At 36.4% G+C, this 22389-nt stretch overlaps 1 protein-coding gene across 1 annotated transcript; it reads right to left on the minus strand.

Moving 5' to 3' along the window:
• Positions 1 to 551: 551 nt before the first annotated feature.
• Positions 552 to 22226, minus strand: LOC126597423 (3-isopropylmalate dehydratase large subunit, chloroplastic-like). Its single transcript, XM_050264225.1, has 7 exons — positions 22101 to 22226; positions 20295 to 20369; positions 20047 to 20124; positions 19857 to 19952; positions 19604 to 19653; positions 1073 to 1120; positions 552 to 972 (listed from the first exon to the last, which is right to left on the minus strand). Exons 2-7 carry the CDS (start codon positions 20343 to 20345, stop codon positions 600 to 602), a joined length of 696 nt encoding a protein of 231 aa, XP_050120182.1. The 5' UTR covers positions 20346 to 20369; positions 22101 to 22226; the 3' UTR covers positions 552 to 599.
• Between the last annotated feature and the right edge of the window lie 163 nt (positions 22227 to 22389).

A 22389-nucleotide genomic window follows, 5' to 3' on the forward strand; every position in this document is an offset into this window, starting at 1 on the left:
TGTTTTCTTGGGGTCAATGCTGTCATAATCCTAACTGGTCTGGCCCTTATAGTAAAGCTGTAGTAGTTGTACAAACCCTCTGATTTGGTCTCTTGACCTGTGTTTGGAGGGACAAGGTGCCCTTTCCACAAGTCCCTTGTTTGGAGGGAAACTTCCTGACTTGGGGCAATCTGTTGCTTGGGACACAATTCATTTCACTAGGGAAAAGACTTCTCAAAGATACCATATCGTCCTACGTCAATAATGTGTCATGTAAAACGGTTGTCTTTGTTTCTATTGGATTCTATCTTATTGTATCACATTTTGTCCTGTGATATTTGAGAATCACCGTCAATACCTTGGCGTAGGTTTGGGATAATCCTTTGTTCCACACTATGGGGTTATTTACAACTATCCAATTAAAAATTCTCAGATGTACTAGCAAGTGCATCAAAGATGCAGTCATCGATTCGCCCGAGAGGTCACAATTACCACGAGCAAACATATTAACGACGAGGAACACATTTTTGCTATGTTACTAATACTTGTACTTGCTCTACTATTCTGCCCCAGCCTAGCTGAGGAATAATTATGGGGTGTAAAACAAGAAAATATGCTGATTAGGGGCTATACTTAATTAACTCGCCATTAACGATAAATAATAAATAAATAAATAAAAAGAAAAAGTAAGGCCATTCCATTTCAACAAAAGACCCACGCCCAAATTTCATAGCTTTGGGTCCACTATCCCGATCATGAACCCCAAAGGGAAAGGTCCTTCCCTTTTTGGCCAGTTGTGGGCGAGGAGGGATTCGAACCCCCGACACTGGTTCGTAGCCACGTGCTCTAATCCTCTGAGGTTCATTTAAGCGAGCATACGTGTCTTTCGGACCACCCAGGCAAGCACCGCAACTGGGACTTGCAGGTGTGTCGCATCCAACTTCCTCAAATATCTGAGAGCAAGTCTTGCCACCAGACCCTGGTACTGGGAGACTATACAAGATTTCATTTATCATGCATTTCATAAATGTCTTGATAAATTTATATCCACGGATGCTGCCACATAAGCACTTAATTCTGTAGCTTAACAAACCTTTTGGGTAGCAGGCACAAGAAATGTGGTAACTTTGACCTTTTTCCCCTGCAGCAAAGGAATTAAATCTTTAAGCTTAAACCAAGAAAAGAGAATTTCCAAAAATAAAAACTTTCAAATTTCTAATGAAGTCCGCATACGTAAACAATATCATGGATCGAGGAAAGCTAGACCAAGAGAGACACCTCCCTGGAAATCTATAACTGGGGGAGTGTAATCGTTTGCGAGAGACAAGTGGTGCATCAGCCTTGGAGAGAGGCAATAAGGCTCTGGAAGGTTTATCGCCGCACCTTTGGACCAACGCCTTGTTTCAAAAGATGGTCTGGTAGAACTTGACCGCAAAACAGCTGATTTTGATTATTTGCTTGAAGCAAAGTTAAAAATCAAACACAACACCACTGGATTTATTCTAGAGTCCGTTAATGTGGTAGATGGAGACTCTGTTTTCAGGGTTAAAATCAGACAACTCTTGCCAGCAAGGAGACCTAAGGTTTCGGTAGCCGATTGTGGCGATTCACGTCACTTTAAGACGTCACGACGTTCCATGAAGGCCGAACTGAAGACACAGAGTCTGGAAGAAAGCAAGGTGTGTTGTCACTTGTCAGGAGTAGAAAAGTTGACAGACTAAGTTAAGGGTAATTCCCCAGAAGGAAAGCGTGTTTTGGAGGATGAAGGGACGTCTTCAACAGATGGGTATTATTTCAAAAGGGGATTTTAGTCACGAAAGTGGGCTCCATACAGATAAAGATAAGGCTTTGGAGGCATGTGGGCCTTCCACTAATAAGGAGGATTTTAATACTAACTGGAGGGAAGGTGGGGTTTGACCCACATAAACTTATTGTTGGGTCGTGTCAAGGCCCAATAACTTTAGAATTCAATGGGCTAAGATTTATGATTCCACAAGGAAATGAATTTTTAGTCAAGGAAAATAAGCACACAACTTTTTTGGTGGAACCAAGGTCCACAGCTTGGACGACAACAGGAAGTAGCACTTATCAGATTTCAACAGAGAAGAGCTCTCATCACCTTTTGGTTAAGGGAGCTTATTCCGATGGTGATTCAAGAAGAAACCCAACGTTCTTAAAATTGAATTTCCTTGGGAGATATGGAGAATCTGACATTTTTTTCCAGATGAGTTTGGATCTTATCAGACTCTACTCAAGTGGCCTAAGCAGAAGGAGTTTAAATCTCCCAATCTCACACTCCTAGATGGTGTTTGTGAACAGGAAGAAGAAAATGAGATTGATGATGATGACGATACAATATGGCCATCAGGCGAGTTGATTGAGGGGAAATTATCTGAACAAAGAGAGAGGTTGGAAGGGTTCAATTTTTTTAGTGTGAAGGAACTAAGGGAGTTGAAGGAGATAACCTCGAACAACAGTTTTATGGACAAGTCCAGATTGACAGAGGATTTTGGTTTTGATTCTTCGTGTCCATTCGAGTTTGGTGAAGAATAGGAGCTTGGTGATTCTTCGCAAGATGAAAAAGAAATCTTTGATGTTATTAAACGCTTTGATGGCGTGCTCGAGAATCTCTTCACCGATACAACCGTGGAAATAAGATCGACACTGGATGAGGTAGTTTCTCAGTAGTATTATAGAGGAGTTTCAGACGTTGTGGAACAAGTTGAAATCAAGGATACTGAAAAGAACAAGAATTTGTTAAAAGTATAGCAGGAGGAAAAGGTTGGGATCCATATCAGTCAAATGTGAGGCAAATAGTCGAGCTACCAATTTCATGTCAAATATGAAAGTTTATTTGGTTCCACTGAAAAGGTCTTTATTTCATGGAAAGAATACTGGGAAAGTCAATTTTAGCAAGTATGTGGGTGGAAAGAACACAATAACAACAACAAAGCCTTTTCCCACTAAGTGGGGTCGGCTATATGAATCCTAGAACGCCATTGCGCTCGGTTTTGTGTCATGTCCTCCGTTAGATCCAAGTACTAGTCTTTTCTTAGGGTCTCTTCCAAAGTTTTCCTAGGTCTTCCTCTACCCCTTCGGCCTTGAACCTCTGTCCCGTAGTCACATCTTCGAACCGGAGCGTCAGTAGGCCTTCTTTGCACATGTCCAAACCACCGTAACCGATTTTCTCTCATCTTTCCTTCAATTTCGGCTACTCCTACTTTACCTCAGATATCCTCATTCCTAATTTTATCCTTTCTCGTGTGCCCACACATCCAACGAAGCATCCTCATCTCCGCTACACCCATTTTGTGTATGTGTTTATGCTTCACCGCCCAACATTCTGTGCCATACAGCATCGCCGGCCTTATTGCCGTCCTATAAAATTTTCCCTTGAGCTTCAGTGACCTACGACGGTCACACAACACGCCGAATGCACTCTTCCACTTTATCCATCCAGCTTGTATTCTATGGTTGAGATCTCCATCTAATTCTCCGTTCTTTTGCAAGATAGATCCTAGGTAGCGAAAACGGTCGCTCTTTGGTATTTCTTGATCTTCGATCCTCACCCCTAACTCATTTTGGCCTCCATTTGCACGGAACTTGCACTCCATATATTCTGTCTTTGATCGGCTTAGGCGAAGACCTTTAGATTCCAACACTTCTCTCCAAAGGTTAAGCTTCGCATTTACCCCTTCCTGAGTTTCATCTATCAACACTATATCGTTTGCGAAAAACATACACCAAGGAATATCATCTTGAACATATCATATTAACTCATCCATTACCAACGCAAAAAGGTAAGGACTTAAGGATTGTTGATGCACAAAATCAGTGAGAACTTTGGTACAACAGAAAGTATTAAGTTTGTGATCTTCGCTAGATTGTTCCGGTCATTAGTGTGGATAAGTATGTAAATGGGTAGAGACAGGAAAGCAAACACAAGATGTACGTGGTTCACCTAGATTGGCTACGTCCACGGAGTAGAAGAGTTCTCATTAATTGTGAAGGGTTTACACAAGTACATAAGTTCAAGCTCTAATTTAGTGAGTACAAGTGAATGATTTAGTACAAATGACACTAGGAAATATTGTGGGAGAATGATCTCGTAATCACGAAACTTCTAAGTACCGAAGTGTGGTATCGTCTTCACTTGCCTTATATGTCTCATAGGTAAATGTGGCATCTTCTTTGGAAGTACTCTTTCTCCATCCAGGGGTGGTATCTTTAACTGGTGGAGATGCATAAGGTAATGTATCAATTTCACTTGAAGCTTACTTGTAGTTTCAGGCTTGGTCAAGCGCGATACAAACCATGTAGTAGGAGTCCCCCAAGTCGCCGAGCTAGGGGATTTGCTGAAAGAGGTGACAGGCAAGGTAAGCAATCAGAGCTTCAAGCAATCAGTCCCAGATCAGAAGTTTGATTTCGAGTTCTGGCTGATTGTTCTCATTCTCCCTATCTTGCAGGCAGCATGAAGGATAAAGAGAAGATATGATATGAGATACTTTTGCTTTTGAAGAAGTAACTTCCACAGGCTTATTCTTGAACTGGGCTAGAGGGTTTTCTGATTTCCTCCAGAGTATAAGGCCGATTGAAGAATTTGAGGGTCGAAACAAGTCCATCAAATCTAGAGTACATTCGACTTTACTGATATGGGATACTTTTGCTGTTGACAAAGTAGTGGATGTATCGGCACGTGTTCTGTTACGCTTGTTTTCACATGCTTCCTTGTATCCTTCTCACTTGCCCTATCTGTTCCTCAGGCAGATGTGGTATCTTCTCTGGAAGCATAAGATGTTGAAGATGAGTACTCGAGAGCAATGCCAGGTAAGTAATCAGGTAAAGGGTTCTATGCAGTCAGTTCCTGACTGGAAGCTTGATTCCATGTGCTGACTGATTGCTCTTTTCTCCTTGTCTTGCAGGTAAGAACAAGGCCAAAGGAAAAGACAGGGAAAAAGCATGATATGGGATACTCTTGCTTTTAACCCTGATGATATGAGATATTCTTGCTCTGGTGTAGCTTGTTTGTAGAGGTATTATCGGGGGAAAAGAAAGTTAAGTATTTCGAGAGGTTTCGTTGGGAGTGCCCTCTCAAATATGAGGAAGGGTTGAGCATTTTTGCAGGTCTGCCTGTCCGTTGAGGATGAAGGTCGACATATATATGAGTCTCCCTAACAACAAGTAGTAATGCTATTCCTTTACCCTGCTTGGTTATAGCACGGTAGTGGGAGCTGCCAGCTTTACGTGTTTTAACTCTGTCAAAGCACTTTGAAAAAGTGGTCTGTGGTATCTGGAAAGCTGATGTTGCGTGTGAAGATTACAGACAAGCTTTATCCAAGGAGATCTGGCTCTCGAAGTTGAGAAAGCGGTGCCTCTTCGATTTTCGAACAGGCAATCCTATCGGGGATCTGGCTCTCGAGATTCGGAGAACGGTGCCTCTTCAATTTTTGAGAAAGCAATTCTGCTGGGAGTCTGGCTCTTGAGATTCGAAGAGTGGTGTTTCTTCGATTTTTGAGAAAGTAATCATGTTAGGAGTCTGGCTCTCGAGATTCGGAGGGTGGTGCCTCTTCGATTTTGGAGCAAGCAATCTTGTTGGGAGTGTTTTCTCGAATGTGAGTAAAGGTTGGGCATGTTTACTAGTCTACCTTGCCACAGAGCACAGAGGTTGACACACAGGGACTTTCCAATTATCCAGCAGTGGTGCTGTTCCTTTACCCTTGTGGGTAATAATATGGTAGCTAGACCTTCAAAATTTATGTGTCTAAACTTTGTTAGTGTTGTTTCTTTGCTATTCTTTTACCCTTCTTGGTCATAGCGATGTAGTGAGAGCTGCAAGCTTTACGTGTCTAAACTTTGTCAGAGATTTTTGGCAAAGTTATCTGTGGTACCCATGAGCTGATGTTGTGTGTGGAAAGTGGATGATTGAACAGTACGATTCACGTGCTTTCAACTTCACCAGAAATCTTCGACAGAATGCCCGTAATTTCCGCAAAGCTGAGTGTGCATGTGACAGGTGCTGACAAGGCTGAAAAATAAGGTGCCTCTTCGATTTCTGAGATCGGCCCTCGTGGTCTCTGAGCAGCCCAGCTTTTGAGAAAGCAAGCGCTTCTTCGATTTCTGAGATCGGCCTTCGTGATCTTTGAGCAGCCCAACTTTTGAGAAAGCAAACGCCTCTTCGATTTCTGAAGCTCCGTCGAGTGCAGATTTTTATAGAGGCTGGCATTAAGTTCCAAAGTACACTTGAATCTCCACCAGTAGAAGCTCCATTCTTGCACTTCTAAGATCTTGATTTGTCCGACCTCTTCTCTCTTCAACACCTTTGAAAATGTCTGGCCCATCCGACCGTCGTTTTGACTTGAACCTTGTTGAAGAGGCAGCCACGCCTTCTCCAGACAACATATGGCGCCCATCCTTCTTATCCCCTACTGGTCCTCTTACCGTTGGGGATTCCGTGATGAAGAATGATATGACCGCTGCGGTGGTGGCCAGGAACATTCTCACTCCCAAAGATAACATACTACTTTCCAAATGGTCTGATGAGTTGGCTGTTAAGGATTCTCTGGCTCTAAGTGTTCAGTGTGCAGGTTCTGTGTCTAATATGGCCCAACACCTATTTGCTCGAACCCGCCAAGTTGAATCATTGGCTACTGAAGTGATGAGTCTCAAACAGGAGATTAGAGGGCTCAAGCATGAGAATAAACAGTTGCATCGGCTCGCACATGACTATGCTACAAACATGAAGAGGAAGCTTGACCAGATGAAGGAATCTGATGGTCAGATTTTACTTGATCATCAAAGGTTTGTGGGTTTGTTCCAAAGGCCTTTATTGCCTTCGTCTTCTAGGGCTGTACCGCGTAATGAAGCTTCAAATGATCAACCTCCGATGCCTCATCCTTCTAGGGTTCTGTCCAGTACTGAGACTCCGAATGATCCCCCTCATGTGCTTTCTCTTTCTGGAGCTCTACCGACTGTTGAGATTTCTCTTAAGCAACCTTTGTGAAGGCTCTCTCTTGTTTATTTATTTTGACTCATGTATATGTACATATTTGTAACTTATCGGAGATATCAATAAATAAGCTTTGCTTCATTTTAACGTATTGTGTTAAATATACCAAAGCCTTCTTCACTAAGTTCTTTGAATTTTTCTTTTGTTGATGCTTTGTGAGTGGAGCATGTAGGTTGAGGTAGTGTTCCCTTAATTTCCCGAGTGAGGAAAACTTCTCGGTTGGAGACTTGAAAAATCCAAGTCACTGTGTGGGGTCGGCTATATGAATCTTAGAACGCCATTGTGCTCGGTCATGTGTCATGTCCTCCGTTAGATCCAAGTACTCTAAGTCTTTTATTAGAGTTTCTTCCAAAGTTTTCCTAGGTCTTCCTCTACCCCTTCGGCCCTGAACCTCTGTCCCGTAGTCGCATCTTTAAATCGGAACCTCAATAGGCCTTCTTTGCACATGTCCAAACCACCGTAACCGATTTTCTCTCAACTTTCCTTCAATTTCGGCTACTCCTACTTTACCTCGGATATCTTCATTCCTAATCTTATCCTTTCTCGTGTGCCCACACATCAAACGAAGCATCCTCATCTCCGCTACACCCATTTTGTGTACGTGTTTATGCTTCACCGCCCAACATTCTGTGCCATACAGCATCGCCAGCCTAATTGCAGTCCTATAAAATTTTCCCTTAAGCTTCAGTGGCATACGGCGGTCACACAACACGCCGGATGCACTCTTCCACTTCATCCATCCAGCTTGTATTCCATGGTTGAGATCTCCATCTAATTCTCCGTTCTTTTGCAAGATAGATCCTAGTTAGCGAAAACGGTCGCTCTTTGGTATTTCCTGATCTCCGATCCTCACCCTTAACTTGCACTCTATATATTATGTCTTTAATCGGCTTAAGCGAAGACTTTTAGATTCCAACACTTCTCTCCAAAGGTTAAGCTTCGCATTTACCCCTTCCTGAGTTTCATCTATCAACAATATATCGTCTGCGAAAAGCATACACCAAGGAATATCATCTTGAATATGTCCTGTTAACTCATCCATTACCAACGCAAAAAGGTAAGGACTTAAAGATGAGCCTTGATGTAATCCTACAGTTATGGGGAAGCTTTCGGTTTGTCCTTCATGAGTTCTTACGGCAATCTTTGCTCCTTCATACATATCCTTTATAGCTTGGATATATGCTACTCGTACTCATTTCTTCTCTAAAATCCTCCAAAGAATGTCTCTTGGGACCCTATCATACGCTTTTTCCAAATCTATAAAGATCATGTGTAAATGCTTTTTCCCATCTCTATATCTTTCCATCAATCTTCGTAAAAGATAAATTGCCTCCATGGTTGAGCGCTCTGGCATGAACCCGAATTGGTTGTCCGAAACCCGTGTCTCTTACCTCAATCTATGCTCAATGACTCTCTCCCAGAGCTTCATTGTATGACTCATTAGCTTAATACCACTATAATTCATGCAATTTTGTACGTCGCCCTTATTCTTGTAGATAGGCAGCAAAGTGCTCTTTCGCCACTCATTTGGCATCTTCTTCGTTTTCAAAATCCTATTGAAAAGGTCAGTGAGCCATGTTATACCTGTCTCTCCCAAGACTTTCCACACTTCGATCGGTATATCGTCTGGGCCCACTGCTTTTCTATGCTTCATCTTCTTCAAAGCTACAACCACTTCTTCCTTCCTGATTCGACGATAAAATGAGTAGTTTCTACACTCTTCTGAGTTACTCAACTCCCCTAAAGAAGTACTCCTTTCATGTCCTTCATTGAAAAGATTATGAAAATAACCTCTCAATCTATCTTTGACCGCGTTCTCTGTAGCAAGAACCTTTCCATCCTCATCCTTGATGCACCTCACTTGGTTTAGGTCCCTTGTCTTCTTTTCCCTTGCTCTAGCTAGTTTATAGATATCCAACTCTCCTTCAGAGGGGCATTGTCAAACTTAATGAAGATAATTAGCTGGAACGTTACAGGTTTGGGAAGTAGGCAGAAAAGGGTATCTTTGAAAGAGCAATTTCGTTACTAAAAGCTCGACATCGTAATTTTATAAGAAACAAAGAAAGCATCAATAGACAGGAGGCTAGTGGCAAGTGTTTGGGAAAGTAGATTTAACGAATGGGTTTTCGCCCCTGCACAAGGAAGATCTGGGGGTATAGTAGTGATATGGAACACAAAACAAATCTCAATTTTTGAATCTTTGGTTGGAGTATTCTCATATTCAAGTTCCTGTTTAGCAGTAATGAAGAGGTGTGTTGGGGTTTGGAAGGCATTAACTGGTGCTCAATAAATGAATATGAGGCAGCTTGGCTTGAGAGGCCTTTTGAGGAATTGGAAGTTCAAAGAGCAGTTTTTTATTGTGGAAGGGATAAGTCACCAGGTCCAGATGGGCTCTCTTTGCTAATGTTTCAAAATTGTTGGGATATCTCGAAAGTGGATATTTTGAAGGTGATGGAGGAGTTCTTTGAGAAAGGGATAATAAATGTGGTGACAAATGAAACATTCATATGTCTTATTCTGAAAAAGTCAGATTCTTTGAAAGTGACGGACTACAGGCCTATAAGCCTAGTTACTAGTTTATACAAAATTGTGGCTAAAGTGCTTGCATCAAGACTAAGGGAGGTTATTGATGAGTCAATTTCATATTATATATTTTACCATATTCTTAGTATGCTTTGGTAATTATTTTGGTAGAATTTTAATACTTTGATTTATATTTTCAATATAGGACATTAGGCTTCCTCTGGAGCAAAACGTGGTTAAACGGACGAATTTTGGAGGGATTCAAATTGGAGGATGTTTATGTGTCTCTTGGCGTGTTCGTGTCAAAATTTGAGATTTTTCTACCAAACGGTTATTTTCTGGCGATGGAATAAAGTAGCAGTGCGCAGTGCTGAAAAATGACGTTTCTGGGCTTAAATTACGTTTTTGGAGCTCAAGATGACATCTAATGGGTTCGTGGCCTTCTAGAAAAGTGTTTAGAATATTTCAAAGCTTAAATCCAGCTATATTGGGACGGATTTGGAGCATTTTAAGGGTCCAAAACGTGGCTGTTCAGATTTTAGGCGAATATTACCATTTAATTTAGGGTTATGTTTCCTATTTTATTTTAGTATTTAGTTGCCTAGTTGGATTGGAAGACATTTTATTAGGAGGATTTAATTTCTGCTAGGTTACATAAGCTTGGCTGCTTTATTCTGGCAACTTCTTCTCCGTGCGTTCTTGAAAGAGGAAATTGGCCAAGCGTAGAGATTTTTAAGACTTTTTCCATTCTAGGTGTTTTTGATCTTTTATTATTTCAATAAAGAACTTTATGATTTTTATTATGAATATGCATAACTAATTCTCTTTTTGCTAGGGTGAGGCCACAAGCCTTAGTAAGAATATATAGTTTCTCTTCAATTTGCTTATGATTATATGCATGCAGGTTTTCAAATTATTAATCACTGATTTAAACTATCTAATTATCTTGATGCTTGATCACCATTAGGATGTTTAAAAAAGTAATTTGATGCAATTTTGGTTAGAGGTCGGTCCCTGAAATTGACTAAGGCTTCTTGTGATTAATATGTGCAAGTTCACTTAGGATGAATACCACGTCTTGAGGGTTGCATGGTTTTTCAAAAAGTTTCACTGAATTTAATGAGTCGTGCATGTTTAGATTTAATCTGAATACCACAAACAGATTGCATGTTTGATATACGCTCTATGTTGGGGGTCTAAGTAGGCATATATTAGGAAAACCTAACCTTCGAAATATGCATGTATAAGTCACAAGTAATTGAGAGAACTAAATAGGATTGTTAAGGTAGATCCCTAGTGTTTTCTTAATTTGATTTCTACCAAATTGTTTCCTTTTTCTTCATCTTTAATATTGCAGATTAGTTTATTTTTATTAGTTAAATTCGTTTTATTAAATTAGGTCATAAAAATCAATCATCTCAAATTTCTATTTCACAATAATCAATTGGAATTTGGTTTGCTTCGAATTATTTAATAATCCATGTGGAGAACGACCTTGCGAGATCCGTTTATACTACAATAACCTTGTCATTCTTGCAAGTATTATAGGACTTTTTAACCCTTTTGCGTGTGTGGTAAAATCTCTATCAGTTATGGGTAGCACAATCTCTCTATATCAAGGAGCTTATGTTAAGGGTAGACAAATTTTGGATGCAGTCCTCATTGCAAATGAGGTTGTAGAAGAGGTAAGGCAGAAGAAAAAGGAGGGATTGGTGTTCAAGATTGATTTTGAAAAAGCTTATGATCATGTGGAGTGGAGATTTTTGGATGAAGTCTTACAAAGAAAAGGTTTCGGCAATAGATGGAGGAAATGGGTGCAGGGTTGTCTAAGTTCCGCAAATCTCTCAGTTTTGATCAATGGGAGGCCTAGAGGAAAATTTAAAGCTTCAAGAGGTTTGAGACAAGGTGATCCACTATCACCTTTTCTTTTCACCTTTTTAGTTGATGTCTTGAGTACATTATTGGAGAAGGCACAAGAGAATCATCTGATCTGCATTGGGCAAGAAAATGTGGAGATTTCGCATCTTCAATTTGCTGATGACACCATTTTTTTCTTGGCGGGGGCTGAGGAAGTTTGGAACAATTTATTAGAGTTGCTTAACTTATTTTGTACTGTTTCAGTTTTGAAAATTAACAAAGCAAAGTGTTCTTTGGCTGGAATAAACTCAGATTGTGAGAAAATTAAAAGGATAGCAGATTCCTGGGGTTGTGAGGTGTAGACTTGGCATTCGTGTCGTGTTTTCCGTGTTCGTGTCATTTTCGTGTCATACCTGATATCTTAACGGGTCTTGTCGTGTAACACCTGTTAAAATAAACGGGTAAAATGACCCGACCCGAAATCGACCCGATAATATTAACAGGTAATATGACCCGACCCGTTACCCGTTAAGGAAAATATATTTTAAACCAATAAATAATTAAATGAAAAACATAATACTAAATAAGTATATACATTCCATATTATCATATTCAAAACATAAAAACACAATTTTGTTTTAAGTATATTTTCGCTTACCTAAAGTCTTTAATAGTTTTTTAATTAATGTAGAAGTGTAAAAAAATATAGAAAAAAATATATAAACACTCGTAATGACAAGCTTTATAACTTTCATGAAGAGCTTAACTTCGAAATTCGTCACTATAATCATATAATTCATAGATCAAAATTTAACCGTTGATTGTTGTTTACATTTATGCTTCATTGTTCTCATCAAATTTCGTTTTTTTAGATTTTTTTTTTTGAAAACATGATCTATTAGAAGGTACAGGTAGATGAACGGTTTGGATCGTTGATATTATATTTAGAGTTTTACGGTTAGTGAAAATATTGCTTGATGTTTATAAAGTTTCTACAAATTATATCATATTGACTCATATTTCAGTTAACCGTAAATATCGAAACGTGATATCATCTTCTTACATCCGCCAGATAATCATGTTTTAAAAAAATAAAATTTTAAAAATGATATTCAGTAAGAAAAATAAAGCGTAAATGATAATCGACGGTTAAATAAATTTAAGGTTTCACTACAACAAAATTATCTATTGCTGGCGGTTCAAAAACTTTTTTCAACGATCCAACCGTCAAACTTATTTGTACACATTCCAAGATTGCATACGTAAAAAATCCTACAAAACAAACATTCAGAGATTACGTAACGGAACAAAAGTTTTCGACGGTTATAAACGAAAAATCACAATTTAACGGTTATTTTAGCTCCGATTTTGATGAATTTTTACAGATACACTCCTCGACCCTATAAGAATGTAATGAATAAATTTGATCTTTAATTTAAAGTATTTACAATAGTGGATACCACAAAAACTTATTTTATACTTAATATAAGTATAATATTAACTCTAAGTGTTTGTTTAATCTACCGTTTTGACACAATATGCATTCTACGAAATTTTTTTCAACGATCCAACCGTCAAACATATTTGTACACATTCCGAGATCGCATACGTAAAAAATCGTAAAAAACAAACATTCAGAGATTACGTAATGGAACAAAAGTTTTCGACGGTTATAAACGAAAAATCACAATTTAACGGTTATTTTATCTCCGATTTTGATACTTTTTTACAGATAGACTCCTCGACCTATAAGAATGTAATGAATAAATTTGATCTTTAATTTAAAGTATTTACACTAGTGGATACCACAAAAACTTATTTTATACTTAATAGAAGTATAATATTAACTCTAAGTGTTTGTTTAATTTACTGTTTTGACACAATATGCATTCTACAAAAAACATTTCAACGATCCAACCGTCAAACTTATTTGTACACATTCCGAGATCGCATACGTAAAAAATCATAAAAAACAAACAATCAGAGATTACGTAACAGAACAAAAGTTTTCAACGGTTATAAATGAAAAATCACAATTTAACGGTTATTTTAGCTCCGATTTTGATGATTTTTTACAAATACACTCCTCGACCCTATAAGAATGTAATGAATAAATTTGATCTTTAATTTAAAGTATTTACACTAGTAGATACCACAAAAACTTATTTTATACTTAATAGAAGTATAATATTAACTCTAAGTGTTTGTTTAATCTACCGTTTTGACGCAATATGCATTCTACGAAACTTTTTTCAACGATCCAACCGTCAAACTTATTTGTACACATTCTGAGATCGCATACGTAAAAAATTGTAAAAAATAAACATTCAGAGATTACGTAATGGAACAAAAGTTTTCGACGATTATAAACGAAAAATCACAATTTAACGGTTATTTTATCTCCGATTTTGATGATTTTTTACAGATACACCCCTCAACCCTATAAGAATGTAATGAATAAATTTGATCTTTAATTTAAAGTATTTACACTAGTGGATACCACAAAAACTTATTTTATACTTAATAGAAGTATAATATTAACTCTAAGTGTTTGTTTAATCTACCGTTTTGACGCAATATGCATTCTACAAAACTTTTTTTAATGATCCAACCGTCAAACTTATTTGTACACATTCCGAGATCGCATACATAAATAATCATAAAAAACAAACATTCAGATATTACGTAACAGAACAAAAGTTTTCAACGGTTATAAATGAAAAATCACAATTTAACGGTTATTTTAGCTCCGATTTTGATGATTTTTTACAAATACACTCCTCGACCCTATAAGAATGTAATGAATAAATTTGATCTTTAATTTAAAGTATTTACACTAGTGGATACCATAAAAACTTATTTTATACTTAATAGAAGTATAATATTAACTCTAAGTGTTTGTTTAATCTACCGTTTTGACGCAATATGCATTCTACGAAACTTTTTTCAACGATCCAACCGTCAAACTTATTTGTACACATTCCGAGATCGCATACGTAAAAAATTGTAAAAAACAAACATTCAGAGATTACGTAATGGAACAAAAGTTTTCGACGGTTATAAACGAAAAATCACAATTTAACGGTTATTTTATCTCCGATTTTGATGATTTTTTACAGATACACTCTTCGACCCTATAAGAATGTAATGAATAAATTTGATCTTTAATTTAAAGTATTACACTAGTGGATACCACAAAAACTTATTTTATACTTAATAGAAGTATAATATTAACTCTAAGTGTTTGTTTAATGTACTGTTTTGACGCAATATGCATTATACAAAAAAAATTTTAATGATCCAACCGTCAAACTTATTTGTACACATTCCGAGATCGCATACGTAAAAAATCATAAAAAAACAAACATTCAGAGATTACGTAACAGAACAAAAGTTTTCGACGGTTATAAATGAAAAATCATAATTTAACGGTTATTTTAGCTCCGATTTTGATGATTTTTTACAAATACACTGCTCGACCCTATAAGAATGTAATGAATAAATTTGATCTTTAATTTAAAGTATTTACACTAGTGGATACCACAAAAACTTATTTTATACTTAATAGAAGTATAATATTAACTCTAAGTGTTTGTTTAATCTACTGTTTTGACGCAATATGCATTCTACAAAACTTTTTTCAACGATCCAACCATCAATCTTATTTGTACACATTCTGAGATCGCATACGTAAAAAATCATAAAAAACAAACATTCAGAGATTACATAACGGAACAAAAGTTTTCGACGGTTATAAACGAAAAATTACAATTTAACGGTTATTTTAGCTCCGATTTTGATGAATTTTTACAGATACACTCCTTGACCCTATAAGAATGTAATGAATAAATTTGATCTTTAATTTACAGTATTTACAATAGTGGATACCACAAAAACTTATTTTATACTTAATAGAAGTATAATATTAACTCTAAGTGTTTGTTTAATCTACCGTTTTGACACAATATGCATTCTACGAAATTTTTTTCAACGATCCAACCGTCAAACTTATTTGTACACATTCCGAGATCGCATACGTAAAAAATCGTAAAAAACAAACATTCAGAGATTACGTAATGGAACAAAAGTTTTCGACGGTTATAAACGAAAAATCACAATTTAACGGTTATTTTATCTCCGATTTTGATACTTTTTTACAGATAGACTTCTCGACCTATAAGAATGTAATGAATAAATTTGATCTTTAATTTGAAGTATTTACACTAGTGGATACCACAAAAACTCATTTTATACTTAATAGTAGTATAATATTAACTCTAAGTGTTTGTTTAATCTACTGTTTTGACGCAATATGCATTCTACAAAACTTTTTTCAATGATCCAACCGTCAAACTTATTTGTACACATTCCGAGATCGCATACGTAAAAAATCATAAAAAACAAATATTCAGAGATTACGTAATGGAACAAAAGTTTTCGACGATTATAAACGAAAAATCACAATTTAACGGTTATTTTAGCTCCGATTTTGATGATTTTTTACAGATACACTCCTCGACCCTATAAGAATGTAATGAATAAATTTGATCTTTAATTTAAAGTATTTACACTAGTGGATACCACAAAAACTCATTTTATACTTAATAGTAGTATAATATTAACTCTAAGTGTTTGTTTAATCTACTGTTTTGACACAATATGCATTCTACGAAATTTTTTTCAACGATCCAACCGTCAAACTTATTTGTACACATTCCGAGATCGCATACGTAAAAAATCGTAAAAAACAAACATTCAGAGATTACGTAATGGAACAAAAGTTTTCGACGGTTATAAACGAAAAATCACAATTTAACGGTTATTTTATCTCCGATTTTGATACTTTTTTACAGATAGACTCCTCGACCTATAAGAATGTAATGAATAAATTTGATCTTTAATTTGAAGTATTTACACTAGTGGATACCACAAAAACTCATTTTATACTTAATAGTAGTATAATATTAACTCTAAGTGTTTGTTTAATCTACTGTTTTGACACAATATGCATTCTACGAAATTTTTTTCAACGATCCAACCGTCAAACTTATTTGTACACATTCCGAGATCGCATACGTAAAAAATCGTAAAAAACAAACATTCAGAGATTACGTAATGGAACAAAAGTTTTCGACGGTTATAAACGAAAAATCACAATTTAACGGTTATTTTATCTCCGATTTTGATACTTTTTTACAGATAGACTCCTCGACCTATAAGAATGTAATGAATAAATTTGATCTTTAATTTGAAGTATTTACACTAGTGGATACCACAAAAACTTATTTTATACTTAATAAAAGTATAATATTAACTCCAAGTGTTTGTTTAATCTATCGTTTTGACGCAATATGGATTCTACAAAAAAAATTTCAACGATCCAACCGTCAAACTTATTTGTACACATTCCAAGATCGCATATGTAAAAAATCGTAAGAAACAAACATTCAGAGATTACGTAATGGAACAAAAGTTTTCGACGATTATAAACGAAAAATCACAATTTGACAGTTATTTTAGCTCCGATTTTGATGATTTTTTACAGATACACTCATCGACCCTATAAGAATGTAATGAATAAATTTGATCTTTAATTTAAAGTATTTACACTAGTGGATACCACAAAAACTTATTTTATACTTAATAGAAGTATAATATTAACTCTAAGTGTTTGTTTAATATACCGTTTTGACGCAATATGCATTATACGAAACTTTTTTCAACGATCCAACCGTCAAACTTATTTGTACACATTCCGAGATTGCAAACTTAAAAAATTGTAAAAAACAAACATTCAGAGATTACGTAATGGAACAAAAGTTTTCGACGGTTATAAACGAAAAATTACAATTTAACGGTTATTTTAGCTTCGATTTTGATGATTTTGTACATATACACTCTTCGACCCTATAAGAATGTAATGAATAAATTTGATCTTTAATTTAAAGCATTTACATTTTTTTATATATGAGTGATTGTATATATATATTTTTACATTTTTTACACTTCCACAATAATTATTATTAATTTTATTAATTTTTCCCTCTAATAAAAAACATTATTCATGAGGGTTTGAAGGATTTTAAAAATCTAAACGATAATATATCTATTCGTAGAGGAATAATGATAAATCACAAGTGTTTATATATTCTTTCACATTTTTCATACCTGTATGTTTGTCTTCTTAGTTCTTGCATATACAAATACTATACTAGTATATTTTAATTTTGGACAAGAATATGTTATGTAAAATTTATCCTAGTAATGATAATAAGGAACTCTCATAATAAAAATAAATAATGACTAAAACTTTTTTATTTTATTTTATTTTATAATTTATATAGAACGATAATACAAAACTATATATTTAATATAGAATATATTGTATATATTAATACGACTATTGTATTTTATAATAAATCTTTTAGTAATTAAACTTTAAAATTATTAAAATAATTTTTTTCTTAACGGGTCGAAACGGGTTACCCACGTGTTACCCGCGTGTATACCTGTTAAGAACCCGTTATTAACGGGTCACCCGATAGTGACCCGATAAGTTATCGTGTTGACCCGAAACCCGTTATTTTCGTGTCGTTTTCGTGTCGTGTCAAAAACTGCCAAGTCTAGTGAGGTGGGTAGCTGGCCGATAAAGTATTTGGGTCTCCCTCTTGGGGGACGGCCAAGAGCACTTATGTTTTGGGATCCAGTTGTAGAAAAGATTGAAAAAAGACTTCAAAGTTGGAAGAAGGCTTTCTTATCTAGAGGTAGTAGATTAACTTTGATTCAATCTGTTTTGGGAAGTTTGCCAATTTATTACATGTCTTTGTTCAAAATTCCTTGCGAGGTGATTGGATGGCTGGAAAAACTATTGAAAGGGTTTCTTTGGGAAGGGGTAAAGGATGGAAAGAAAAACCATTTGCTGAAATGGGAGGTAGTTATTAAAAGTAAGGAGGAAGGGGGTTTAGGTGTGGGGAATTTGAGGAAACAGAATGAAGTGTTCCTGGCTAAGTGGTTGTGGAGATTCCCAAAGGAATCAAATTCTCTGGCACAAGGTGATAAGAAGTAAGTACGGGTTGCAGGAGAATGGGTGGGATGCAAATCCTTCGCTATGTGTTTCAAGTTGTAGCCCTTGGAAAGATATTTCGTCTGGTCTTCAATTGTTCCTAGAGTGCTGCAAGTTTGAGGTGGGCAACGGGGAGAGGGTGAGGTTTTAGGAGGATGATTGGTTGGAAGGTGGACCATTGAAAGAGCAATATCCTAGATTATTCTTGTTATCGAGAATGCACAACCAGAGCATTTCAAGTTTTGTGGATTTTTCTCTTCATTCTTTGAGCTGGACTTTTGATTTCAGAAGAAATTTGAATGAGTTGGAGATAGAAGAGGCGGCTAGGTTATTATAGAAGGTGGAAAATGTTCGTTTGATTCAATCAAGAGCGGATAATAGAAGGTGGAAACTAGACTTATCAGGATTGTTCACTTGCAAATCCTATAGCTCTTTCTTAAGCAACAATGGAACTGTGCAACATTTTCCACCCTTTTCTCATATTTGGAAATCAAAAGCTCCTCCGAAGGTCAAAGTTCTTGTGTGGTTAGTGGCTACTGGGAAGGTCAACACTTGTAATCAAGTTCAAAGGTGAAGGCCTCTTATTTGTATTTCTCCCCATTGGTGCAGTTTGTGTAAATATGAGGAGGATAGTGTTAATCATATTTTTCTCCATTGCTCTTACTCAATACAGTTGTGGTGGAAATTGGTTCAGGAAATTGGAGTTAGTTGGGTCATTCCAAAGGGTTGTTTCGAGCTTCTAAGCACCAATTTTTAGGCTTTAGGAAAGGGGAGGAAAGCTAAAGCTTTGTGGGGCTGTTTAGTGTTGGTGGTTTTTTGGAACATTTGGTTGGAGTGTAAAAGAAGAGTTTTTGAGGATTATAATGGAGTGGAGGTAGCAAAACTATGAGGTAGAGTAAGATACTGGGCAGACCTGTGGGCATCATTTTCGAATGAGTTCAAGGATTATTCTCTTTCTCATATAGTGTGGGATATGTTAGCAGCCGTAAAATGATTATGGTTGAGGTTATATTACTTGTAATCAGATTTGTTTGAGAGGTCCTAGCTAGCTTTGCTACTGGGTAGATTTCTTATCCACTATTTTGTAATTCTTGTTTCTTTTTTTTTTTTAAAGTGTTATCGTTTCTTCTCAAATAAAAAAAAAATAAAAAAAAGAAAAAAGTAGTATAAATTACCTTGCTTTAGCATCACTGTAAACAGGTTCATAGGGAACAGACGTCTTATCCTGCAATTCAACATAAAACATTATATAGCTTGTGCTAGACAACACAAATGTATGTGACATTCAAAATGAACAATTTTGTGACAATCACCCACAAAAAAACGTAACTGTAACAAGAAAATGTAGTGCTCCCAAGCCCATTTAAAGGAGGGGAAAGAGAGGGAGAGAGAGAGCCATCGCAGCATTTGCAGATTTGTAGCACTAACCTCAAGGTACTTAAATGTAGTGCTATCAGCAGGAACAACACCATTTTTACCCCCAACCTCAATAACCATGTTGCATAATGTCATCCTTTCTTCCATCTGTCCAGCACAGGTTTGTGAAAGAGTAATTAACAGATAAAACCAGATGAATGGTATGATCATACATGCGGTAACAACCATTATATTCACTCACAGATAAGCTTTCAACAGTGCTGCCAACAAACTCCATAGCTTTATATGTTCCACCAGAAACAGATATTTCACCAATAATCTGCCATATGAAATTCATTTATCAAGGAAACAACAAGGCTGGATGTGTTATATATCAAGCAAATAAAATCATATGATCATCTGTCTCACTCTTCGAATTTTAACTTCTTCCTAAGCTATGCAGACTGAATGAAAAATAAAAAAAATGCCTTGAGACCTGGTTAAACTTACTTGCAGAATCAAATCTTTGGCAAGCAAATAGTCGGGCATTTCACCATCCATCACAAATCTCAATGTTGGAGGCACCTGCAAATTTGGAAGGAAATCAGAAAAGTATGAAAATACAATAAAATTCACAGAAATTACTGCAAACAACAATAACATTAAAGTATGAGATATATGCAATACAGCAGAAATTGTGAATCTACAGAAACAACTACCTCAATCACTCATAGTCATAGCTCATACAGGAAAGAGAAACACATTTAACTTATCAAAAGCATAATTCCCCCTTTTCGGTTCTCTATATGGTTTACTTTCTGTTTTCTAAACTTTTAACAATGTCCATTGATTTGTTTTGAGACAGTCAAACCTCAGGTTGACTGAGGCTGCAACATGTACCCTTCTTGATATTGCCTTTCCATGATCCCAATGACAAAATCAAATAATACAGCCAAGTCTAATGGCTTTTATAAAGTCTAACCCGTAGCTTCAAAAATCAAAGGGAAATCAAATTTTTTTTTTTTTGAAAGGAAACGAAAGAATTTAAAAAAACGAAAGAATTACAAAAGAGAAAAAGTAAACCACGTGAAAAAGATATCCACCTGGAGCTAGAAGAAACTAGCAAGGACCCCTAAAGAAAACTAATTGAACAGAGGAAAAGCTAGACCGAATCAATTAACGGCTGCTAACAAATCCCTAAAAATAGAAGAGAAATTGTAATCTCTAAACTCCACTGAAACCGAAGCCCAAAGGGCTGCCCAGTGTTTTACTCTATCCCAAAGCTCCTCAACCTCCACTCCCTTGTAATCCTCAAAGACTCTTTTATTACGCTCCAACCAAATGTTCCAGAAGAGGGCCATCAACAGAGATCCCCACAAAGTTTTGGCTTTCCTCCCTTTCCCTAGGCCTTCGAACTTAGTGCTTAGAATCAAATGAAAACCCCACTTCCTAATAATAGAACATAATATAAAATGAAAACATCTCAATGTGGGCTTGCAAACGTGGTACTTGTGCTTAATAAAACTTGAGCATCACATGCAAATGCTACTAGAGCCAGTTGTTTCATATGGCATGTATCTAAACACCTCAAGCAGCACTTGCTTCCAGGAAACATACAACAATCTAAAATTGTCTAAATCAACCATTTACTAAAATCCTTTCATGTGCATGAAAACAAAGTTTCACAAACTCATCACGCCTGCTAGTGCACTTTAGAAAACCATCACTACCTTCATGACCACACTTAAATAAGAGTAACGAAGGCAGAAAAGTTCTGCAACATGCATTTAAATCATACTGGTTGGCACTACCTTCTATTCGAAGCCATTTCATATTGTTTTCCTATCACTTATTACAACATAAATACTACTACTTTCTTCAACAAAATACATAGTTCTTGATGTTTGAAGTCGAATACTCTGCCAAAAATCACTGATTCTATCAGTCTGTAGATGTAACATATCTGATGGACGATCATGATACCAATGACGATGGTTCATTAACCCTTCATTTATTGCAAAGAACTTAGAAACTAATTATTATCATCACAATATAAATAAAACAAAAGAGGAGGTAAGAAATAACTCCAAAACCATTGAAGCACTACACTGTAACAAGATCAGCAAATAATATCAATGACTCAAATTTTTTATACTTGTAAAGCACTCTATGAAACCTAAACAGGGTGAAGGGGGCCAATATTCACCAATATTATGTTAGTGGAAGCTAACCTATCCGTGGAATTAAACCATTTGCATGAAATCCGCCAGACAGTGACAATTATATGTGATCAGAAAAGCAGAAATGAAAACTTACTTAAAATCTGCAAACCTTGAGCAGAAGCTTCCCAGTGCCCAATACAAATCCTGCATCAGAGTTCCCAGTAGCAAATTGTCCAAAAGCTCCAGCAGTACATGTATGAGAATCTGTACCCAGCAGGACCTGAAGACCAAATCAGGTGTTTGATTGCTGCTTTGGACTGAAAAACCATAAAATAATAATATTGAACTCTTCAAAGGAAAGTACCTCCCCCGGCCTGCAATGACCTTCTTGAGCAAGAGCAACATGGCATACACCCTTATAATCTGGGTTGGCCTGCCAAATT

Source organism: Malus sylvestris, chromosome 13 (genome assembly GCF_916048215.2).
Source record: "Malus sylvestris chromosome 13, drMalSylv7.2, whole genome shotgun sequence".
In the NCBI taxonomy this organism is placed as follows: domain Eukaryota; kingdom Viridiplantae; phylum Streptophyta; class Magnoliopsida; order Rosales; family Rosaceae; genus Malus; species Malus sylvestris.